The 25,612-nt window shown below is 39.5% G+C and overlaps 1 protein-coding gene across 5 annotated transcripts in view; it reads right to left on the reverse strand.

Moving 5' to 3' along the window:
• Nucleotides 1-25,612, reverse strand: part of USP3 (ubiquitin specific peptidase 3) — a 102,662-nt gene that overhangs the window by 7,231 nt on the left and 69,819 nt on the right. For all 5 annotated transcript variants that reach the window (XM_074880981.1, XM_074880978.1, XM_074880979.1 and 2 more), the window contains 8 exons: nt 21,998-22,058; nt 19,645-19,776; nt 12,412-12,495; nt 10,675-10,756; nt 8,026-8,108; nt 7,004-7,117; nt 6,208-6,321; nt 1,883-2,029 (listed from right to left, as the gene is read on the reverse strand). In XM_074880981.1, coding sequence (XP_074737082.1) covers nt 1,883-2,029; nt 6,208-6,321; nt 7,004-7,117; nt 8,026-8,108; nt 10,675-10,756; nt 12,412-12,495; nt 19,645-19,727 — 707 coding nt within the window. In that variant the 5' untranslated portion in view covers nt 19,728-19,776; nt 21,998-22,058. The remainder of the gene's footprint in view (nt 1-1,882; nt 2,030-6,207; nt 6,322-7,003; nt 7,118-8,025; nt 8,109-10,674; nt 10,757-12,411; nt 12,496-19,644; nt 19,777-21,997; nt 22,059-25,612) is intronic.

A 25,612-nucleotide genomic window follows, 5' to 3' on the forward strand; every position in this document is an offset into this window, starting at 1 on the left:
ACTCATGGCTACTAGGCAGAGCAGTTTTGTCCATGTGTAACAAACAGTGACTGAGTTCATCCAGCAGGCACTTCATTCACCCCAGAATTGTACAGTGCAAGTATTTAGCTGCTACAATACTTCTACCTAAAGAAAGTGTGAACCGCGTATGCTCTAAGCAGATGCTCAAAATTTCAGTGTTGAAAGTATTCTGGTTGACTGCATTTCTACAGTGGAGAGCTGATGCTCACAGGGGTACAGTATTTTAACCCGGTAATTAGGGCCATTTCTGAAACAAAAATTCTTCCCTCTTAGGTAGGTCAAGCATATTTTTGTTTTAATTCTACACCCTTTGTTACAAGTAATTTCAACTTCTTAAAACATATCTCTGCACTTCTTCACTTCCAAAGACAGCTTAAGTTGCATTAAGATATGATAAACGATATATGCATTATCATCACTGTTCTCTATGCTTTCATTACTCTCTTGAATCGTCTTAGCAGGTTACATAATTGACTGACTTCTTATAGTCCCATTTAAACAAAAATTTTGTTATATTATGATACAACTTCTAAACGTGCTAGTTTGCGCTGGCAGATCTGATGCTACAAGCCCGCAGAAACCTATGTTCCTTATCTGCACTCCACCCACATCTTTACAGTTGATCTGAACACTTCTTGTTGAGCAGAAGGAAATGGCTACCCAAATAAACTGATGCTTGAGAGCATTCACAGCATATTTATTACTTTACTGTAGCCATTTAAGGCTATGTGACCTTAATTTGCCCTTGACAGAAGGCAGCTCACTCCACCCTCACCATGCATGTGAACAGCCATTCTCCAGACAAATTTACAGTAGATCTGTGAACGAAGTTTAAATTCTCCTTGGGTTTTGACATTCAGAATGTTGTCAAAACAAAATTGGTTTAGTTTTCAAATACACTTCAATTCTAAGAACATTTTAAGATTCTTTTGGGGGATTTTTAAGCATCAGCAAAGCACCATAAATGTGGTAGAAAGCACAGTCCAACTCTAGGCTTTCCCTAACAAGCCATCTATAAAACCCTGCATCTCTCAGACCTGCTTGCTATGACCTAATCAGTATAGGAAGGGAAAGCTCACTCAACTCTTACGTAGGGAATCCAAGGACTTAGGGACCAAATGTGCAGGCTGAACTGACTTAACATTCCTTCCTGAAGCAAATTAAAATGTTTTCTCTGTCACAGTCTCAATCTGAGAGAAAACACACCTGGGACAGAATTCAGAAACAACAGTATTTTGAGAAGTACAGAAAGAGGAGTGAAACACGTGGGTTACTACCTCTGTTTCAAGACACACAGTAACATGAAAATCACAATTACCGGGGGAAAAAAGCAACACCTTTAACTGTGTCAATTGATACCCAAATACAGCAAGATCATCTGCAGGAAAACTGACTTCAAACTGTAACTGTACTGCTCAGTCGTTAATGCAGGAGGTCTGCTGACACTTTAAACCTACAAATCATTGGCCATCTTTTTTGCTCCTGTGCCATTCAGCCCATCTATCACCCTACAGCAGTGAGATTGTCTGGACAGAAGAATGAATTTTATATTGATATAGAATAGAAAACAGAGGTGGGTTTTTTTGTTTGTTTCTGAAAGACTAATGAACTAAGATGTGTTTACAACTTAAGTCTGTATGCTCACTCACACCTCTGAAAAATGCTGATCTAAGCTACTTCCTTCTGAAAGGAAGCACATCTTATAGGATGCTAATCCTTTATAACCTGCAGCTTTGTAATTTGTAACATTACAGAGGGACTACAGAAAAAACAAGGAGCCATGAATTTGAAACTTCAGATCCACCACACACAGACCCATACAAAGGCATTAACGTTTTGAAGAAATTAAAACGCTTCTTACATGCAACATTTGTTGCTTGCAGACAGGCTAGAATTTTCTTGCAAAATTACTGAACGTGAAACGCCATTGAAGCCACCCTGGAGTTCCAGGTGTAGATGGTCCAAAAGGTAACGCATGAACTCGTGGGCATCCTGTTGCTGGTATCCCCTTAAGAGAAAAGGAAACAACAGCAACAAAATCACCAAATACACAGGTTGCTTTAGTGCTGACACACAGAGAGCAGCAGGGTCACAGGAAGGAACCATTGCTTCTTAATAATACTGAGCAGACTTTCCAGAGACATACATATTTTGTACCAAAAAAGTCTTCCAAGTAGCCTTTGGAAAGGTACAGCAAAGTCTAGACAAACTAAGCAATTTTGGTCCTTTGCAACTCACTTGCTCTCTGCACGTCTCTTTTTGAGGAACGGCGAAACGTTAAAGAATATACATTTTTAGATAGGAAGAGATCTTTTTTAGAAAACAACAGGGAGCAGTAGAGATGTACCATTTGCTCACATATTCAGCTAACATAGGTGCCATGTTCACTGGCCTCACCAAACTCAGTCTGTGCTAGTCACACCCTAGGTCTCATATACACGTTAATTAAAAGTACACAATGGTAGCAGGGACTTCCCCTCGCTCATACAAAGCCTTTCTCCTTTTTCTTTGTTATTGACTGTATTTGATTAGTACCCCTGCAGAACTGTTATGAATCACGTCCAACCAGCACACCCTACTTTGAAACTACCAAAAATTACGGTCAATATATCGAAATCTCACACCTGGCAAGATTCAAAAGAAAGACACCACAAAACATATCGTGCACATGGGATTCAGAGTCAGTACTTGTGAGAGGTTTCCATTCAGCCACCGATCCCACTCACTTCAGCAGCTCCAGGTATTTGCTTGCCCGTTTGCTCCCCTCCCCACCAAAGCCAGGAACTTCATCTTTGGATTTGTTTTCCACATGCATCTTTCAGCAACAATGTGAAGTCTGACATAATCGGGATGAGAGAGAGGCACTTCTTTCCTCTTCTAGGGCGCGATCTATAGCGATGCTCAGAACTGCACACCTCCCCTGCATAACCCACACACCATTTGTTGAGCGAGGAAGGTAATGGTGGGGTATCCAGAGCATCTCTCGAGCATTTGGATTTGGCAGGATAGGGATCCAGTCTCAGATGTGTCATGCTATCCGTAGCACTGCTGCTCAAAGAGTTACAATTATTTTTTCACCACTAACAAACCTAATCGAAGGGTACAGAGAAGCCATCAGGGTAAAATGTGCCTTTACAGTTATTTAAGCTAAATCATGCATCAGATTTAACAAACAACTGCTATTCATTTGCTGTAAGATGTGCGCTGAGATGAAGTAGGAGAGCATACATAGTGTAACTGAAAACTTTGTGCAACACTGACATGATTACATGCAAGTCTCTGTAGGCCCAGTTGCAAAAATCCCTACACAGGAGGGTTGGCTTTCCCTCTTCCTCTTGTACATTCTTTAAAGCTGCTTTATCATGCCTCCCCTGCCCCTACTCCACATAAGTATTAGCAGTAACTGTCACACAGGAATGTATGGGAAAGGACAACAGAGATGGTTTTTTTATGCTGCTGCTCAGGGGAGGGAAAATGTCCTCATGGCACAGTACCCAGAGTTGGAGAGAAATGAGAAGTACGCAATGTGAGGTTGATGTGCTTAGTGAGAAACACAGGTATGTCCTGCAAAAGTACTGCTAGGGGGTAACAAAATATAAATTATTTAAAGCCTTTTCCTCTTGTAGAGTCACACTGATGTTTTCTTCCAAACTAGCAGCTTTGAAAGAAATCACCACATTTGTCTGTAGATCTTAGAGCACCGTGAGAAGCAGCAGCAGCACTACCTACCTTTCACAACAGAAAAACTGTCACACACAAACACTGCTGTGCTTCAACAGGGCAAGTCCTGTACAGCCAAAACCAGGACTTAATTCTCCCAAAGTTGCAAAATACACGTTGTTATGGAACAAAGTAGTAAAACAAACTCAACTTCCAAGCTGCACATTAACTGTGCACACTGTAGGATAATGTTGAAGGTGCTGAGATAACACAGGATTTGTGCTTACTTTACTGAATACAGATATCTTCAATTTAATAAACATTTAAGCAATCAAAATAAACCAGCTGCAGATTAAATTTATGGAAAGTCTTTGCTTCAGACACCTTTTCAACATTAAATATCCCATAAAAGAGCTCTGAGGTATACTGCACACTTGCTCTGCAACAAATTTGATGAAACCACCTCTGGAATCATTCCACATTGTTGGTTGTGCTCCTGATGCATGTGTTTATAGATGGAAAATCCCTTGGATTTGTTAAAAAGCTCAAGTATAGATACAGATCTTTAAAAGAACACAGTGATAGGGATGATGCACTGTTTAAAATAAACAACAATCTTAAAAGCAAAAAGCACCGTTTCTGTGGTAGTCAGCTTGTGTAATAAAACTGATCTCCATCCACCTGAAGCAATTCCATTCAAGCCCACCTCTAACATTCCTTTTCCTACTGCCAACAGAATATAAACAGGAACAGTTACTAGGAAGAGAGAGCATACTATTTATACAGCAATAAATCAGCAAAATATACATCTTGCAACTCGGCGTGAGGCTGCAGCACTATCTCAGCATGCAGTAGGATGACAGCCGCAGCCTTTGTCCAACAGCCAAGGAGCAGGACTTCCCCAGCAGCATTAGAGCCCAGAGGTGCTCCACTTGTGCTTAGAGTGACTATAAACGATACTTTCTACTCCCTGTATGCAGTGTGAGACAGAGGGCCACGGAGCACATCAGCAGAGGTTTTTTCCTATAACCTTCTGTAAGAAGAACAGCACTTGCAGTCCTCAAAGGCAGGCACGACACGCCTCTGTCAACTGAAATCTCTTTGGGCTAAAACAAACCACGTTCCCAACCGTGTCTCCTCCCCTGCCCCGTCGCTTCAGGCTTCGTAAGCACAAGCCAAGCGCCTGGTCTGCTGTTAACATGCTACTGGCTCCAGCTTTCTTTCACATCTACATCCATCCACCTTCTCCTCCCGATCTCACAAGAAGCGCACGAGGTAGAACTACAATTCCAGCATCATTAGCTTTTACAAGGTACAATTAAGCACTGAACAAATTCAGATTTTCTCCCTGGATCACGTGGGAGCAGGGAGCTACTCAGCAGCTAACTTCATTCTCCATGTGATTTAATGAGTTATCTTACCAATTAATCACGGACATGCTCCCAGCTAACTAGGAATAAAAAGGGAAGGGGGAGAACCCCAACAAACAGCACTTTTTCTTTTAAAAGCTGTGATAAAACCCACAGTGCTGAAAATTTGCTTGAGGAACTTTAATGAACTGGTTTCTCACTTAGTCTAACAAGAATTAGAGTGAAGACTGTAATAGGGAAACTGGTCAAGGACATTATGGATGATGTTCATTTACCTATAAAATGTTTTGGTCACTGCTTGCTACTACTGGTATTAAACTTCCTTGATTCTCATAAGCCAAGTGAAACATATTTGGCAGTGTGAAGAACAGAATGAATAGGTTTGTGTTATTTGGGTTGCTCGTTGAGCAGATGTGTTCACAGCATCTTTTCAGCACTGCTGGAGATGTAACAGATAACAGAACATCTTTACTACCTGAGAACATGGAGCAACTTACCTTCATCACAATATATCCTAACAGGTTTCAGTGCTCCTTTGAAAGAGGTTCAGGGGCCAGGACAGGGAGACCTTGGAGAGGAACGATACTTCGATTTACTTGGGGAACCTTCTTTTTATTAACTTTTTTGTCAGTATGGGCACAAAATGCCTATTATGCACAAGATTTTTTTCTTATAGACCTTGTTTCATTCCAGCTGGTGACTACGATATTTTGAGAGAATCAAGGAAGTTTCAGCCAGTATGTTTGCATTTAGACCTGTAGGTGCTGTACCCTTTTTAAACTGACTACATCACTTTCTTATTGCAGCCAAGCTTAGGTTCTGTCAACACCGTGCACTTGGCATTTACCTACAAGTCATTATCTTGATTCTTCTGCCCTTTGAGCACTGGCTCAAAGGTACAACACTACTATTTTAGTATTTGAAACATTTGTCCTCCCTGACACTGCTACATGTAGCATATGGTAGAAGGGCAGGGGAAAAAAAAACACTACCGATGAACACAAAACTTGATCAAAGTGAAGATTCTTTTCAAAGCCTCTTTGTGGGCATATGGGAAAGCTGCATAGAGTGTGTCCCACGGATTCAGCAAGTTTTAGAGGACACCAGCAATACAAGGTTGCAATCAAGACTATTGTTCTTATGTTACAAAACTTACCTAAAATTTGGCATGATTTTCCAAACAACGTAAAACAAAGACTCTGGACTAAATGCAGTTTGGCTTCCCTGCCATAAAGCACAGAGCGTCTTTCTGAATTCTTCCACCAATGAACTAGAAAGAAAGTAAAAGCTGGTGATTAATATGGGTTTGCGTTGTAACCCTTAGAGGGTGGTACAAATATCAGACATTACTTTGGTTAAGATTGTAATGATTGGATAAACATCCTTTCCAGTACTTCAATGATTTTATGTCCAAAATCCTACCCATAACGTGAGAGAGAGACAGGTTAGGAAAATACATTTCACTGTTGAAGACTCACCTGGAAATCTATCCACCTTTTGCCATTTTACTGTAGACTCTGCTAACATCATCCCTTTAACACTGGCTCAAACAAGCTACAGATTGTGAATTGGTTAATTTTTTTTTAAATTTCTTTTTGGTAGAATGTTCACTTGCAGCCTCATTCCTATTACTATATATTAGCTGGAATTAAGTAACGTCATGTCTGGAGTACATATAACTATAGCACTTCTTAACCTTACTTTAAACACAGTTACACTCCAGTACTTTCTGATGTATATGACCGCTTCCCCCGCAGCACCAGACCTATGTTAACAAACTGCCAGCGATAGAAGTTTCTTTTGCACAGCCAATTATTTTTCTATGACTCCGTGTCCCCCCATGAATCAATTTTTCCATGACTCTACAACAGTGAAAGCCTATAGTGGCTCTACTACCCAAGCATTTGCTGTTTTCTGTAAAGTTCAGTGCTAACACAGGACATGCAGCTTACACATTGTTATCCCCCTGGCTCCTGGTATGGTAAGTTCGCCTGCCTGCCGTCTTCCCATTCCTCAGCTCCACAGCAGGCAACTCTTTGAAGTAACAGCAAAACTGTTGAATGTTACTATGGAAAAAGGGAAAATTAATGAAGTCCTTAAAAGGCAGAGAATAAAGGCAATATTACATATTCTGGAGCCTTTTCTTTGAAATGCATAAACGCAACTTCATGTGGTGACAGAAGGCCGCAATCACCCACAGTTCAAGCTACAAGAAATACTGTAGCAAATACTCATCTTCTGTAAGTGACTGAGCAGATCTGTAAATACCATCCTCGTCCCAACTATCTGAAATAATGACATTTTGGCTCTGCTTTGCCTAAGAGCTACCATGACAGACTGAGGTATCAGAAGGCATTCCCTAACAAAGCAGACTGCAGCTGCTGAGGAGGTTAACTCCGTGCCTACCACCACCTCTCAATTCTGGCCTCTGCTACCCCAGTCCCCGTGAGGGAACATAAGCAGCATGTGCCTCAACACCTGCCAGTGAATCCCCAATGATGGAAAAGAAAATGGAGACCGATTAGTGCCGCTGTAGCCTGACTCAGTAGTCTCCCAGTGAAGTAGGCAAATTCAGAAATGCAAAAGGACAATTACAGAGCAGCGGCAGTCTTGGCAGCAATGAAATGAAGTCTAACACCTCAGCACTGCAGAAACTTCTCCCACCCGCTTCCAAGAGCCCCCTTCCCTCAAAGCACTGTCTCTGCTTTCCCACCGACCATAAGCAGCAGCATTTCAACAGCCTCAGCAATGAAAGGGCAGTCTCCTTTTCTGCTGAGGACACGGCAGGCTTCCTCTGGAACGCTGCGCCACAGGAGTCCCTCACACTGCGAAACGCAACCGTATGGTACCTGCACACACCCCTTCCTGCAAATCCAGGTACACTTTCGTACGGTGGTAACTTGCCACATTCACTTGCCTAACGCTACAGCACACCACCACTCTCACAGAGGCACAGGGAAAGCTTCAGAGGTACCTGAGCGACTGAAGGATTGCATTCATGAAACACGTATTCCCCAGGTTCCGAAGACCTGTGGCACAAAGGGCAGTGGTGCTTCCCTGAAAATGAGAATGGTTCAGTTAAAGACTTATCATTGCTCCCCACTTTCTCCCCACAGAGCTGTTACTGTTATATCAGCACAGATTTAAACAATAAGCTACACTGCTTGGAAAGCGCGGTTTCAAAGCCAAAGCAACCTCACCAGCTCTAACTGCCTTGAACCTACGTCTTGACACAAAACCTGTTTCTTACTCATTCCTGTCAACAGAAAACTATACTACATCTTTTCCTGTGCGAATAGATCTAGAATAGGACAACATGGAGGTAATCACAGGCTTTTACTGCAAAGTACTTGTGTGTATGTACGTTAAATATTCACACTCCAATAGTGTTCAGTGAGAACTGGACAGCAGTTTCCCTAAAGTGACTTTGAAAAATGAAAATACCAATCCTTATCCATCTAGTCCCATGTCTAATATGCAGTGTGGCAGCCTGCAGGTTGTTTTTAAGTCACCAGCATTAGCCTGCTGTCTTGGTGGGGTCTTGTGGTAGCCAGGAGCGTTTTTGAAAGACAGACAACAGCTTTTATTTGGGAAAGAAACAGTCAATTTAGACTGTGCAACAAAAAGCAATGTGTTGAATAAAGAGAAGCAAAATATACACCATTTACAGCCTACAAGTTTCAACAGGTTAGAGCACTGTTACCCACTGATGAGCTTGCTTTTTTGCCAGAATCTTCAGGGTGGGCTGGGAGGAGAAGGAAGAGAAACGTGGACAGTGTTGCATTTATGATTTCTAGAATCCAAAACACTCTGACACATTCCATTGTCTACAAAGTACCACATTGGAAGTTCATCAAATTTTGGGGCATTCTTCACTATTCTAACAGAATTTAAAAGCTAGACTATCTTTTAGTAGTAGTATCTCGAAATGAGCATATTACTTGATACCAAAGACTGCATGCAAATGCAGGTTACCAAATATATATTCAAAGTTCCAATAAAACTTTTTTTCCTCCCCAAATCTACCACAAACATAATCTCTGGTGAAGAACTAATGACAGTAGATATTTGTGTATATGTTGTTAAAAAAAAAGTATTATTTACATAAGCAATTTACCCATTCAGTCAGAATTGTTTAAAGAGAGACCTGTTTTCCAATAAAGGAGGAAAACTTTTAAGTACAAACACCACTGTTCCCTTAGCATATTCTTTTCTCACACTCTTGCCTGGGGTGACACAGCTCGGTATTACTGCAAACAACAGTGCCCTGTCTTTTCTAGATAAGGATCCAATGTGCCAACAATTAAAAGATCATCTGTTGCCATGGGCAATAATCAAGTATTAATAAAACTGGGAAATCAGCACAGACTAAGAAGAATAAAAGCAGCATTAAATTAATGCTTTCTATTTCCATCTTCTCTGTATCTAAATGTTGCCTAGAATCTTCTTTCTGGTTTTTACCAGCTTTGAGTTTTCCAGACAATGATGCGGTGTGTTGCCATAGCAAAAAAAATCCCCACTATTTCTCCCAGGCTTCCTCAATCACCCCAGGATTGGGACAGTACAGGAAGCATACACATCACATTCAGAGGACCCTAAATTGACTGTAGGTAGTGCATTTTTGAAGTAACTAAACCCCTACAGACTTTGCAAAACAGCGACTGCTTTGCTCCCACCCTCTTATTTCCATTCATACTCAAGAACTACTTCTCTTCATAATCAGGTAGCTGTTCTTTAGCTCCCTTTGACTACACTGCTGTCCTGCAGCCCCAGGGTCCAAGGAGGAACAGCCCTGCTCCACCACACCTTCTGGCTGAGGGTGAAAATGAAGCAATTACATACAGCTGGGTTAGTAACTACCTCTCCCTCTCTAAAATCTGGGAGAAATTATGCAGATTAGAAACTCCCTCAACCCAAACTGTGGAAAACAGAGACATCTGGTTTGGGGCATTCTTTGACTGGAAGAAACTATGCAGCCCTTCAGCTGTCTAGCAAGGGCTTGGATCATCCTCTCCTGGGTGCTGTTCTGCAGATGTGAAGTTAAAAGAGCAGGAAGATGAGAGTGAGAAAAGCTTTCAGAATAGTTCACAGTTCCTTTTGAAAGCAAGTTTTACTACGCTCTTCTAAAAATGTTAAAATTTTTTACTTTTTCCTAACAATTACTTTTATACCCCTACAAAAAAAAACAGTGCACCTGCTTCTTTGCCTTCTGCACTGTTAAGAAAAAAAAAAAAAAAAAAAAAACCACCACACCAAAAGATACCCTTTGTCTGCTCAGGAAAAGAAAAGGCTTATGTCTACCCATGTTTCAATCCCAACAGATACTAGCTCCTTCCAACTTCGCTGATCCCACCAAGCTCAAACTGCCCTGAAGCTCCATCTTGACAAGAAACCCTTCTTAAGCACAGGGAAGCTCGAAGTCTAGCTCAACAGAAATGCGGCAGAATATCAAACACTTTTGTGAGAAGGGGCTCTTCCAGGTGTGTGGTCAGGAGATGAGAAAGACAAAGTGCACCAAGCAAAATTTGGGTAACTGCTTGTAACTATTTCAAGTCTAGGCCAACTGTAAGACTCAACAGGTTTAGAAAACCCCCCCATAAACTTACTGTACCATCATACTTACATTTACTTTTAATAACTTGCTGTTCAGAGATGAGTTTTCCAATAGTTTTCTTTTCCTATGTCTGTCTGATGTAAAGGCTGAACTGTTGGAAAGTAATTAAAAGAGGTTACTTACTCTAAAAATAAAATATTGCATGAATTGGACAACAGGTAATCATCCTAATGTTTACCACGGTGGTTACATCTGCTCGGTTGTCATTAAGAGAGCAAAGAGCTTCCCAATTGCAACATACACTTTTCCATGTCTTAAAACAGACTGCACCTCCCTCAGAGTACAGATGCACATCCTATTTTCAACACTACACTAATGTCCAAGTTAATTGCATTAAGTTATGCATGCTACAGTATGCATGTTGAAGAGTGGCCTTATTAGCAGGGTACTTTTCATCTAACATATCGATCTTTTTCCTTATTCAAAGGAATACTCAGTACAGAATTCGCCATAAAATTCTTCTGTAAGAGAAATCATCTAAGCCTTTAGAAAGACAACTTCAAAAAATCAGGACAAAGTAAAGTTACCAAAAATCATAGCACTCGAGAGAATAGTTGACCTCTACGTAAATAAAAATACATGAGGTTATAACATTTGTGTAATACAAAGTTGCAAGAACAATTAGTTATTCTTTTCCTCATCACTGGAAATTACTGGCCCCTCAATTCTACCAGTTTATGACCTCTCTCTAATCCAACAGCAAAATCCTAATTCATTCCAGATTTTAGGTAGGGTCTTTTGTTTGTTGTTTGGTTTTGGTTTTTTTTTTTTTTCATTTTTGAATTATGAAATCCTCCCAACATTCAAAACCTGTCATTACACACAACAGAAGCCTCCATGGTATTATTTACCTCCCAAAGAGTAAGATCTCATGGACATTTCCAAAATACTACTGTGCACTTCTCATTACGCTTAAACATCTTTACATCTCACTACATACCTGAGAAGCCCATCAAAAAGAGATAGGAAGAGAATGAAAATGTTAATATTACCTACAGAGTGACACACTTAACTCGGGGAGGATCCAGGGACTTCCCAAAAATCACAGCAATGTCTCAGCAAGAGTCCTGTTTGAACTCTGGGTCATTCAAATGTATTTGGAAGCACTGTATGTAAACGTGCTTCTACTTCACAATAGGTAAGATTTCCAGGCAAATTGTGAGAAGTCTATTTGCTATCTAGCACTGGCCACAGCATCTGCATCACAAAGACTGTGTTATCTACTTTTCAGTGGAACAGTGCCAGATAAAGGCAGAGGAAAAACATGTCTCTTCTGTACAATTCCAAGTTCATAAGCCTTCTTAATCTTTTCGTCTGGAAACCAAACCATGCAATTAATATGAAGACTACTTCCACCTGCATTTCTCTACTCCAGAAACATTCTGGTTTTGACAAAACTATGATTCTCTTACGGAAATTCTCTTTCATTTATATGCAAAAAGACAGTAATTATTGGCTAGGTAGCAAGAAAGTTAATCGGTATCTAAATTCCTGTATCACCATACACTGCTTCTACAGGATTCACTGTGTAAGAAACAAAACATACAAGATCAGTCAAATCCATTCATTCTGCACCTCTGCTTCTCAGTGATGAAAAAGGTATCTAAACATACACGGTATCACACACGTACAAGGACCACAATATATATATTAAATATGTATATACATATGAACAAGAAATACCACTTAAATGATGCAATATTAAAAGTCCACCCAAAGCTCTCTGGATGTAAACAAACTACTTACTTTTCCAAGTTCTGAAGGTGCTCTCTGACCTTCTGTACCAGGCCCAGCTTGGTATCATTGACTACAAAATCATCACAGCGATAACTGCAAGAAAAACATTTATCAGAATGTGCAAAGGATTTCAATGAAGTACAGCCATGCAAGTCTACGTGTGGGAAGCACTGAAGTGATTCAGTGGAAGATTACAAGGGGAACAGGGGAGCACAACACCTGCATACTGAGCTTGGTTCCCTCTGAAAACTACCCTATAGCTAGGGAAGGTACAGGCACTATCTTATTACATGTTTTTTCTTCTAGTTCAGTTCTTTATTAGAAGCCAAAAGCCTAATGTACTGCTTGTCCCAATGCAGAATTTCAGTTCAACAAAAATTCAAACATACAGTGTGACCAAAGGCAGTATTAGTAGACAATCCATAGAAGATTTATCAGAAAACTGACATCAGGTAAACAGAATACAAAGGTTTTATTAATGTATAGCAAAATCAGTGTAAAGCCATCATTAAAACCTGAGATGCTGAACAGATACACACACAACGTAAAAGTTTCTGCTACTAAAAAGACCAGTGAAAACGAACTAAGAGATTACACAATTTGTCCAAAGTCACACCAGAAGTCTGGGGCAACTCGCACCTCGTGCTTTAAGCACAAATACCAACTCAATCTCTCATATAGTTTTTATATATACAGAAAACTTAAGCTAGTATTTTGAGCTTTTTCAGGACAGTGTGCAAGAGTAACTGAGCTGAAGAAGAGAGAAGCTGATCCCCGCAGTGCCTCAAAGCAAATGTAAAGTGAAGCCAAACCAAAATGTCCTCTCAGCAGAAGCAGTGTTACAAAAGTCTACAATCCTATAACACTCTACAAAAATCTCACATTTCCCAAGAAGCAAAGATGTTCACCATGATTTAATATTCAGACTGTAGGCTCGTAACACCTCATACAGTGCACAAAGGCAAAGGTTACAAACCATTTCTAACGGGGGGGGGGGGGGGGGGGGTGTCTTTCATGAAATGCTGAAAAAACCCCACACCTTATTCCACTATTTTCCTGAGTACATGTAAATCCCCAGTGCACATGTCGATTTGAAGACATGAGAGAGTAGCAAAGAAAATTGTTACAAGAACACTGTTGCAAGACAGCATTAACTTCTGCTGCTTTGCTGTGTTTTAAAACCCTCACAAAAAGAGGGAATAGAAGTCCCAAAGTGATGTGGACCCTTCTTATTCATGCTCTTTCTTTCATTTGTGAAGGAAAGACAATGCCTGTACATAGGGGTGGGGTAGCAGAAAGGGGAGGGGGAAGGAAGGACAAAAATCCCTCCAAACCAAGAACCAGAAACGCTGCAGTCAGAAAGGAAGCCGAGCCCTGCAGAATCCACACCTGCACGTTGGTAAACCACGAATTCTGTGTCTCTCAAAGGAGGCAGTCAGGAGCGGCAGCCTTGCTGCTGCGCACAGGAGCTGCAGATGACGTTTCACAGTACTCCTGCAGGGTTAGCCAAGAGCTAGATAACCTGTATTCTGGCATGAGAAACAGGAAGGCAAGAAAAGACTTAACACCACTTGCACCAGCTCTTTTGAGAGCACCGTGACAAAAAGGGAGCAGAGAGTTGTCACAACTTCCCTTCCCTCACACCCCACAAAGGTAACAGCTCTGAGCAGTGTTTGTCAGCCCTGGGCTTACTGTGAAGCACCAAACTGCAGCTTCAAATTCTGGCAGGCAACTGAACACTTCCTGTGAAGAAAACTAACTTACTTCAGATATGTTTAATATCAGAACTGTAGCTCCTTCTCTCCTTTCCCTTTGGCACAGGACTGACTCAAATGTGAAATACATCCTCATCGTCTCATATTACTCCTCTGCTGGAGCAGATCCGTGCTTCATAAGTTAATGAAGCTATTAACTTCAGGCACAACTGGAATTTACAACATTCTTTGTTGCATAAATCTGTGAGGTAGTTCAAAGGCAACAGTATTGCTTGCGTTAATTCAAACACTGAATCCTTGAAGAGACTACAGAGTTGAGAAAGTAAAGGCCCTTGCCACCGAAAGGAGTCTGTAAGACCAGTCTGCCCGCGATCTCTGTTGACTTTTGCCTCTGAGAAGATAAATTAATACGACTGTCATGATTTCCAAACACTGAACACAGCAGTTATGGATACTTATACAAGATCTAGAAATTATTAAGATAGCTATTACCAGTAATAAAATTATTTATTTAAATTTTTTTAAAGATTGCCACAAACCTGGTGAGTTTGGGAGGGGGAAGAAGTCTGTAAACATGCTTATTTTTCAGCCCTGTTTTCAGTGGTCCTATTCAGCTTTATCAGCCACCTACAATACCTAGTGAAGTGTTCCTGCATTTGCCACTCTCACAGGACACCACACCTCAAGGACAACCATCAGAGCAAACTACCCAGGCCAGCTTTGCTGAGGTAAATATGGTGCAAGTGGATACAGCACAGTCCCACTCCTCCTCACTACCAAGCGTGTCCACACCCCCAGGTGTGCTAGCACAGTTACATTGCTACTCTAGTTGTGTAGCTACTAACGTTTATAAATGGGGAATGAAAGCCTCTATGCCAGCTTACTGCTGAAAGATGATATAAATACTTGCTCCCATGCCCTAAAGATCGTGTTAACCTATTTTTAGTCTGATCTCACATACCAGTTACATCTTTACATAAAATTGCAAGTTAGCACTTTCCCTGAGATGGAGGGATAAAACCAAATACATCATTAAATGTCAGGGTCCTTACAAGTGGAAAAGTAATTTTAAGATTCACTTGAAAACAAGATATGATTCTTCTCTTTTTAACAGGCAGGTTTTTTAAACCACCTCCCTTGCAACACTGAGGATTCAGCACTTCTACAAGAAATAACAGCACTATTTTGGATAAATGAAGTAAACAGCCAAGGAAGTAGTTTCTGCTTTAATAGCTTAGAATTTGCTAAGCACACACACCTTAAAAGTAAACTGCTGAGAGATTACTTCCTATATGCAAAACTAACATTCAAACCAGATGTTTGTGATCCTCAGGATTATCACAAATTAACAATACACCTTTTTGCATACAGCAATTCTACAATATGCTTTTAACAGCAATTGTACAGAACAAATTGTATGCTTTGGGGAGGGTGCCTTATATGGATTAGCGCAATATTTTCCTCTGTACACTTTCTATTTTTAGCACCTCTGCCACCTCCAAGGCCTGGTCTTTTCTGGCCTCCTTTGCTGCTAAAATGGCAGCAAGCCAGTGAAGGTATGTGCTGCTCTGGGGAACACTTACACTTAGTGCTGGCCGTTTCAGTAGGTTACAGAACTTCATGCTATGTTTAAAGGCCCTGATTGGATTTGAAGAATTACAAGAAAAATTATGAAAATCCAAATTTCCTTAGTTGTGCTAACACCTTATATGAGTAAACTAAGAACTCAACTTTTACTCTCTTGATAAAAGGCTTTTTACCTTCTTTAATTTCCACTGACTGCAGAATGCAAAATAAAGGTCCAAAGCAATCTCATTTTTGGATGCTCATGTGCTAGCACAGTAAATCTGTTTTTTAAATAGAACCATCATCATGAAACGAAAGACTAAAAAAGAATTTTTTTTAATTCCTTGGCACTTAAACACTTGGCGGGGGGGCGGGACATTAGCACAAGCATGTCCCTTTAGGAGATAACAAGGAGGCTAATGGATCAGAAATCTGACCTGCAAATTGTGTCTAGGATTAAATGAACACGGGAAACATACTATGCAAATACATAAACAGAACAGCCTTTCTTCTTCTGTGCTAACCAACTGTCTGTGCACTAGCACCAAGAAAGCAAGAGAGTCCTCTTTCAGGAAACCTATTTCTGAAAGCAGGCTTCTTAACATGTATCGTTTTACTTCTGCACAGAGAAACCACCACTGACACAGCAGGAGAAAGCATCGTACAATAGCCTGAAGAGAAAAGAGATTTGTACTTCTTGTAAACTCTTTGTGCTTAGTACTTTAGAACTAACTGAAAGGCTGATTAACTCCAAAAAGTGGAATTCAGGAGTCTGTTTTTCTCAGCGCTTAGGGCCTCAAACATAACTCAGTCTGAATATTCAATATTGCATCTACTGTCTCAAAAGTGACCAAAGAATCAAGAAGAGAGTTGTGTTCTCATAATAAATAAAAGATTAACATTCTCTCAACTTTTTTCACTGTCAAGACTGAACAGGTGAACAGGAGGACGTAGAAGAAAGATGAAAACCCTCTGGAAAGCAAACCCCTAGTTGCCCAATACTTAATGATACCTCAAGCATGCCTGTATTTTTCAAAACATTACTAAACTCACAAATACAATAAAAACCTCACCTCAGATTAAAAAAAAAATAACCATCAGCCTACCAGAACTGAAGCATTTTCCTCTCAAAGCTATGTTGAAGGCTTGTGATCACATAAAAGAAAACATACACACCTAGACTTTCACTCTGAAATGCAATTACAGGAGACTGCTTGATCTGGTTTTGGCTTACAGCAAGATTGCATGTGAGCTAGAAACAAAATTCAATAAACCAGGGTAGCTTCAAAAGTCACATAGTATTTCTTCCCCTTGGACTGACAAGAATAGCTAAGGCAAACCCTGGACTGTACTCTCATGACTGCATGAAAGTTTATGACATGGCCAAAGAAAAGCAAAGGATTAAATGCCTTCTGCTTTGAAAAGAGCCCATACAGGCCTGTTCACTGCTACTATCATGCAAGCTAAGTAACAGAGTAAATAGGGATCCATAGGATAAAAATAGAACAAGAATATTCTACTTAACTCTGTGCAGTAAGCAAAATTGCAAATAAAAATATAAAAGCCAGCACTGCATCAAAATATCTCCATTATTTTTACAGCAGAAGTAAAATTCAATTAAGTCTTAGGATGGCATTTTCTTGACTTTCAAATTTCTGTGGTTGCCCACATTGCTAACATAAAATACTGATCTTTAAATAGAAGTTCACTTAAAAGAAATATTGCATAAACATAGCACTGTCTACTGCAGTCATGTCTACACTGAAGAAGCTAACAAATAAAATTTCAAAATTCAGTCTCCACAGTAGCTAGCTATGAGTCAAATTCACCCAACTATTTGCTTTAACTGGTAAGCACTGTTTGACAGCAGCCCCTACAGTACTGTCTGAAAAAAAGGGGCAGAAGTTGGCCTGAATGCTTTCTGCTTCATCTTTACACATCTAAGCTCACTTCCACTGAAAAAATTGGGTGCAGTAACAAATCCAGGTATCTTTTTCCGATTATCAGGTGGGGAAAAACTGAAATATCCTAAATGAAAGCAAAGATACACTGCTTTTGAAACTTGCTCAGCTTCACATGGAGCACAGGAGTTATAATTTGCTAGTGAATGACACACAACAGGAACTCCCCAAGGCAAAGCTCTCCACAATTAGTTCCAGTTCATCCATAGACAACTCATCTTTCCATTTTGATTACAGCAGAAAAGACATCACATGTTAAACTGCTGCTCATCTGTGCTACCACAAATATGCTGTGAAACACCAATGAGCTTCTTAAGAGCATGCCTACCTGCTCCTCACAAGCAGTTTGTTTCAGTAATAGATCCCATAGTCCTCAGTTTGGCTGTCACCATTTTACAATCCCCCTACTGGGTCTGGGATAAGGTCAGCAGGGTGCTCTGACTTGCTAGTAGTATAACTCATCAAGCCTCAGCAAGATGGTCATACTGTTTGTCATAATAAATGGAGATATAATCATGACTTCAAATACCCTGCTGAAATTCCTCCACACGTTATTACCTTCAGTGTGACTAGGAGACAAGTCATACCTCAAACGAAAGAAAAAGCTACAATGTAGAACTCAGTTATCAACTGCATTAATCAGGAAAGTGGAATTAGCTTCCCACAACTGTTCCAATGCTGATAACCTCTGCATATGTATCACTTAGAAAAATGTTGTGTTTTCTAATGTGTTCACATAGAAGCAGATAAAAATGCTGGTCATTTAAATGATATCTAAACAGAAGCAAAATCCCCACACATCACAAAGCTACTCAAACCTTTCTTCTATGTTTAACATCCGTACAGCTGCACGTACCATCCTGAATAATTTTTGAGTTGCTCCAAACAAAATTTCTTCAGGTGAGACCACTTAACTGTGATTTTACTTGCAGGGGATAAAAATATTGTTACAGAAGTATTCCTCATAAAACTAGATACCCAAACCTCAGCAAACCGTGATGAAGTACACAAAAGATACCCAATTATTTGAACATCAGTGGAGCTGTATACTCAGTAATCTCACAAGACAGTAACACAGATTTCCCTGAGATTTGCACTGCTCAAATCCTGCACTGCCGCACCGCACAAGTAACAACATACATGGGACACCGTGAAGTTAAGAGGAAATGGGGAAGCAGCTATCAACAGTTTTGCTTGGGGGTGAAGAGGGTGGAAGATGCTGAACACACAGCATTGCTTTCAGTAACTTTCAGTCTTTGCTCTCTGAGGAACAAGGAAGACGGGGAACCCAACATTAACAACATAACTATTAAATCTCCCTAAACAGTGCTCATATCTCATTCTAAGAAACTGATAGAATAAATCAGCCCAGACCATTCTTCTGTGAAAAGAATCACTTCTGTGATGCTGCTACTTAATCTTGCCACAGAGTTGATGCTGCTTCCCAACAGGATCCATCCTTTTTCCAAACTCATACAGGCTGTACCAAATCTCCAAAAGAAAGAAGCCTTTCTTTCAGAGTGAAGAAAAAAAATGAGTATTGGGAAAAAAACACAAACAAAACACACACATACACACCTCTTGGGCAAGAACTATAGTGTACTACTTTACTTTCTGATATTCTGTCAAATAAAGGATATATGAAAGGCTCACCGATTTGATGGAAGGCGTAACTACAAACAGCAGCTTGTGCAATTAAAAGGTTAGATTTTCAACGTACCCCAAAGCAAAGAGAAGCATCTCCAAACCACATAAATAGCATTTATTTCAAAACGTCTCTGCTAAAGTCACTTGAAATGCAGGAGTTTAGTCGCAATCAGTGCTACAATACACGTGCAGCAGCAGAAGCAGAGGGTTATTTCATAGCTGTTTTTAAACAGCCAGGTATGGAAATCAAGAGATGAAGTGCTCAAAAATGTGTGAAAAATGTTTCACAGTAGTCTACAGTTTTCACCTTCTAGTATGTAAAAGTTTTCAAATTACAGCATTTAAACCCTTACCAGTATGTACTGTAACTACTGCAATCCATACACACAGTATGCTGAACTTTGTCTTGTTTTTCTGTTTTCTTATGATTGGTCATAGGAATCTGTGCATCTTCATAATGCTTTTTTGCATGGCCATTCACATATCTAAAATAAATGAAAAACAAAAAGTCTTATACTTTTAAACAGTTACTTAACCAACATTCACTGAAAGTAAGAAAAAAGGCAGCCTAATAATCATCCAGTATTTAGACAGGCATTAAAATAGACAATTCACCTGTGTGAAAACATTGGTTAAATTTTCTAACTTTTTACCCCTTTACTCTCCCACACTGTACAAAGTTCATCTCTCTATCTCCTTCACAGCAACCACGAACTGGCATCCCTGCACCAAACCCCAGGATCTGGGCCCTTAACAGACTGATGCAACCTCACAGCAAAGAAAATCATTAGCTCCCTTTTTTCATACCTGTAATGTCATTAGTTCTCCACATTGCTTTCCCATATACTTTTCTTACAGCTCTACTTTTTCCTCCACTCAACACTCATCATGTTTGTGATTACTTGAACAGTGTGCTGACCCCAGTATGAAAGCACATCCGTTTTAAGCTTTCCCATTCTCCAGCACGGCTTAGTATTAGAGCATTCTACATTTTATAAAGTTCATTAATTTGAAAGGCTCTGGGGCTTGGGGTCACATAACTGAAAGAGAAATCTAAAATCCTACAGCTCTTTTGCTGACACAACAACCATTTCCACACTCAAAATCTGAGATCTAGAAAATTAAGCATCTTTCATTTAAAAAGTCTCATTACAAATGCAAGAGCCCTAAGTATCAGGTGAAAATAATTTAGACTTAGAAGTGCGTGGCCAGACCTCAGGTGAATTCCCTCCTCCCCCATTTCTTGCTTGTCAAACTCCGTAACACTAACAGATAGGAACTCTGGACATGCTCCACATGAAGGTCTTCGTATTCTGCACTTGTTCCCACATGCAGGTGTAAACAATTCTGCTAATGCAGCTGTGCTAGTTAAGGCACTGAAGCCACGGGGTTACTGACATTGCTGTGCTGGCAGAATCCTGCAGCAATTATGTCATAATCCAAATGAGACAGTTGTGCTTGCAGGAGTTCATTTTCTGCCTAACAGTGCAAATGACAGGTTTATAAAGCTATGCTTCCACCAGAAATGCTCTGCTGCTATAACATGGTCAGTAATGTTCCCAATGACTCTAACCTGGAGGATGTACTTCAAGTAAAGAGCTGAAAAGCTCTATTTCTCTTCCTTTGATTTCAAACATTATCTGAACAGAAGAATATGCTGTGTGATTTCATGTTCAGAAGTATTCCTGTTACGAGGTATATTACATTCTTTTCATTCAACTATTTTCCATTCTAAGGATGGGAGCAGTTCGGAAATTCAAAACTGCATAAATAACCGACTCAATGTCTACTAACTGCACACAAGAAAGGTCATGTGTGGACAGCAATATTTATTAAAAATTAGTAACAAGTAAAATATTCCAAACTATTTATTTCACACCATCACATAACATGAAGTAGCTCCCCCTCTCAGCTCTCACGAAGTATAAATTTATGAAATAAATGAATAAAAAGAGAAATAAAGAGGTTTGTGCTGAAAACTCTGAAAAAGAGACATCATTAAAATTGTGGCACTTACTGCTATCCAAATCAAAGAAACAAAACCTGGAGTTTATTGAATCCACTTTAGAAGACAAAGTCACTAAGTTTAATGATGCTTTTCCAGAACAAAAGCACACCAGCACAGATGCTACCGTACAGATGAAAACATGTTCACATCTCACATACTGTCTAAATGTCAACACTAACTCATTCTCATTAATATGCGCATCTCAAACATTTCTGTAGCAGCAAATTTCTACAATTATCCTGACAAATAACAGCATTGACTGTATCATTCCTCTACAAATTCTTTTGGTGTACTTCAACTAACACAGACAAAAAAAACAGGTGTACTCTGAAGGAATTCTGATGGTAGCTAGTCCTTATATGTTATGGCAATAACATCTTCTACAGAATGGAACTTCACTACAATCCACTGAATCAGCAGTTCTCTGGGCACTTTTTGAGCTGAGCAATCCCATTCACTGTACACTTTTCTTTTGGAAAAAAAAAAAAAATGTTAAGTATAATCTCTGGACTCTCATAATGTAGTAGAGAAGTGTGTTTCATATAAACATATAGTGTTAAATGAGATCATGAAAGGTTTATTCCAGGGAATGATAAGGCTTTCAGGAAAATTTCAAATTAATTGTCTCAGAGTCAAGGAACAAAGGAAAAAGATAAAGGTCTGATTAAAAGATTTGCACACTAACACTTTGTACCCACCTTCCACAATGGACACTTGAGCACGTCAGACAGACCCACGGACTTTTATTTGACCGGCACACTATAAAAGATTTAAATAAAAAAAAAAAGCGTCAAATGAATTGGCCCTGATATTACAGTTGTATAACACATCCTGAGCACTAGCAATAGCTCTGCTGACTCCACCTTAGCAGCACAGTTATATAAAATAGCCAGTCATGTTCATTAACCTATATTAGGGACTAAACTAACAGACTGAAGAGCTATTGACACTAAAGCACTTTAGCTGCCTTCTGGCTTGGGTTTTAGCCGCAGGCCACACATTTACCTGTCACTTCCCATGAAAAATTTAAATTATTTTGTATTACATTCACATGAGGTCTACCTGATTTTGAAATACAATACAGAAATATCAGAAGCACAAGTAGTAAAAACACTGGTAGAAGTTTAAAAACCTTTCTTTTGGCTTTTAATAAGGCAGTCCACCAAACACAGGGAAAAAAGCCACTTCACTTCTGCTTTGTAAAACTTATTATGCAAGATGCCATTTTAAAGAAAATATTGCAAGAAAGCCTGGCAATCTTATAAGAAGCACACAGAATAAATTACTGTGCAGTGCATGATAATACACACCATTTATACAATAGGTATTCTTATGCTGCAGTGCTGGTAAAGGCTTTATCCATAAAGATTTTACCCTTCCAGTCGTGCGCAAGAAGCCGGAAGGTTAAAATGTAACAGTGCTAAGCTTCCCGATCCATTCAAGACATCAGAAGGTGTTATCTAAGTTTTTAGCTGTCTTCCAAGTCTAGAAAACTTAAACAATCATGGATGTTTTTAAGCTAAATGGCTTAAAGGGAAAGAACAGCAGATACTAGAAAATAATGAAACACCATCCCAGGTGTCACAGAAATGGGATATTCCAACTCCTACCTCAACCCAGTAGCAAAGTCTGCAAATTCAGATTAGAAACAAAATCTCCATAAATAACCCATGTAGGCAGAACACAGTTAAAACAGGCAAGCAGAGCAAAATTTCCATTAGTCAAGTCAAGAAAACATATATGCAGCTTTATAAACAATAGCAATTTTGGACCTACCACTAAATTGATATTGAACCCTCAAATTTTGAGAGGAATTCCTATTTGGATCATGTCATTGAAGGAAGGATGCTACGATATACAGCGCTTAGATCTGAATGGAGTAAAATTGTTAACAACTATCCATTACCACAGAATTTACTGAAATAGCATTACACTTTCAAATACCCAACTAATATGATGAGAAAAAAAAATTAAAATGCTAAGTGCACTTCTGCAAGGACAGAAAACAACAATAAAAAGAAAATTATCCCCAAAATACAAAAGGGTGTGATACCACCTAATTTTCCTACACGGTATAAATAACTGCTCCTTGGAGCAGCCAGTCAAAAGAGTCACAGAGGAAAAACATGACATCAGAAACATGACAGTCTGTCTGTAAGGCCAGGGGGGAAGAAGGGGCAAAGAGAAGATTAAATCCTACCATACATGAAAATCTATTATATTGTTATTTATTGTGGAAAAGCCTCAAAACAACCTTCTCTGTCTGGAGTCACACCTTAGAAAAAGGAACTGGGGAAACTGAAGCATGCACAGAAGCTGTTCCAGGGCAGGATCACCTAAACAGGCTAATTCAGACTTCCAGCAAAACTCAAAAATAGCTACCAAGCTACAAACCATGGTACATATCAAACTGTTAAGATCAAAGACTATCAGAGAAAAATCAAGCTAACAAGAGTGAAAGAAGTTTATCAAATTAAATGCTAATTTAAAAAAAAAAAGCAAGGAGGGGGTCAATTTTTAATCAGGAGAAAAGTGACTAGCTTAGCTGTTTAAAAGAGCTAATACACTTCATTAGATTTTGCCTTTTTTATTTCAATCAGATGGAAAAACGAACTAGCTAACAGTGCTTCTTTAAGAATTGTTTTCTGGATTTGAATTCATTATTACAAATAGTTGGATTTCAATTCACAGGCCCAATCCAAGGAATGTTTTAAACTAAGAATTTTACTATGTTTGCTGGAAAAAAAGCACATTCCACAGAAATCTTATTTAAAGTAACTACTTTAAACTCTTCAGTAAAAAAGACTCCAGAATTGTTTTCTTCAACTGCTGCAATTATTACTTTACTTGAGAAACACATTTTCTCACAGGTCTCAGTTTTCTGGTTTTTCCTATTTCTAAAGTTGATGGGTCCCCACAACTGTGATGGTAATCTTGCAGTCTTGCAAGAGGACAGCCAGGTAGAGCTTGCATGTCAAGTTAGAAAAGTGGAAGAAGTCTGTCTAATTTGACCAAATTGTCAAGAAAATCAACATTTGGCACTGGCAACCAGAAGAGAAAGGGAAGACCTTAAATAGCCATCATCAGTTAAAAATGGACTAAATGAACCACCAGTCTAACCTGATACAATTTTGTTTTCCTGAATCACACAAACTGAAAGTTAAAAAATTAACGAGAAGGAAACAGAAGCCGAATCTATTCACACGGTTAAACACAGCTTAAGTGCTGCATGAACAAACCACTACCCTACACTTTCCTTGCCAGGAACATGAAACAGTCTTCCTAGCATTAAAATCCCAGCAGAAATCTCCCACTTTGAAATGACATTTTTGCTTTCACTACATTATCATCTGTGGACAGAACCGGTTCTCAACCAGTAGGTCAAAGCATTACGATGCAAACTATTAGTCTTACTTTTCACCACGTGCCAGACAACTACAGTTTCACATCCAGGTATTTTAAATACCTGCACTGCTTGCTTGTCAAGTGTTAAATCGTACTGAAGCAGTGCTCATTCTGCAGCGTTAGCACCAGGTTTAAGTGTTCTGCACAAAGCCAACAACCAAGTCCACCAACTCTGCACAATGCCAAAAAAACAGCATCCACTAAAATTTTCCATCTTTCATATCAGGGAATAGGAAAAGATGGCTCATTTGTTTGCTTTAACTTTTAGGAAGAACTTTGTTCCAATTGCATCACATTAGAAATGTGTAGTTTATCTCCTGCACAAACATCTCCTCCCACAAAGAACTCAAATAACACGGAAGTGACTCCCACTAAGATTAAACACAGAAGCCAGTATTAAAATTGTGACCTAGAGTTGCTCTGTTCTGAGAGGATTACTCAATTGATTTTTTTAAAGGTTGTTGAAGATTTCATTCTGTATTTCTCCAAGGTTGCCTTTGTAGATACCTGCATTAAAGCTTGGCTCTCTAGGTATTCCTCAATTCAGATCTTGAAGCACTTACCATCTGTTACTTACTATTAATAAATTAAATTAGGCCGGGAGCTTCAGGCCATAGTCAGGACTCTAGACAGGCACCATGGAACGCACAGCACAAGTGCAGTCACTGCCCTGAACTGCTTCTAATCTAAATGAAAGGTAGACAGTTTGGCTTCATGTGCAAAGAAAGTGCATGTTATCCCTTTCAGATGTGGTACTGACGTGAAGGCACTGGGCTTAAAAGTAGACCAGAAACAGGAGACATAGATCCATAGCAAATCCCTTCTCAATTTAAAGCACATTACACAGCCCTGGAACTTGGCCCTTAGAACAGACTTGGGTGTTCAGGACTTTCAGGTCAGACAGTTAC

Source organism: Strix uralensis, chromosome 11 (genome assembly GCF_047716275.1).
Source record: "Strix uralensis isolate ZFMK-TIS-50842 chromosome 11, bStrUra1, whole genome shotgun sequence".
Classification (NCBI taxonomy): domain Eukaryota; kingdom Metazoa; phylum Chordata; class Aves; order Strigiformes; family Strigidae; genus Strix; species Strix uralensis.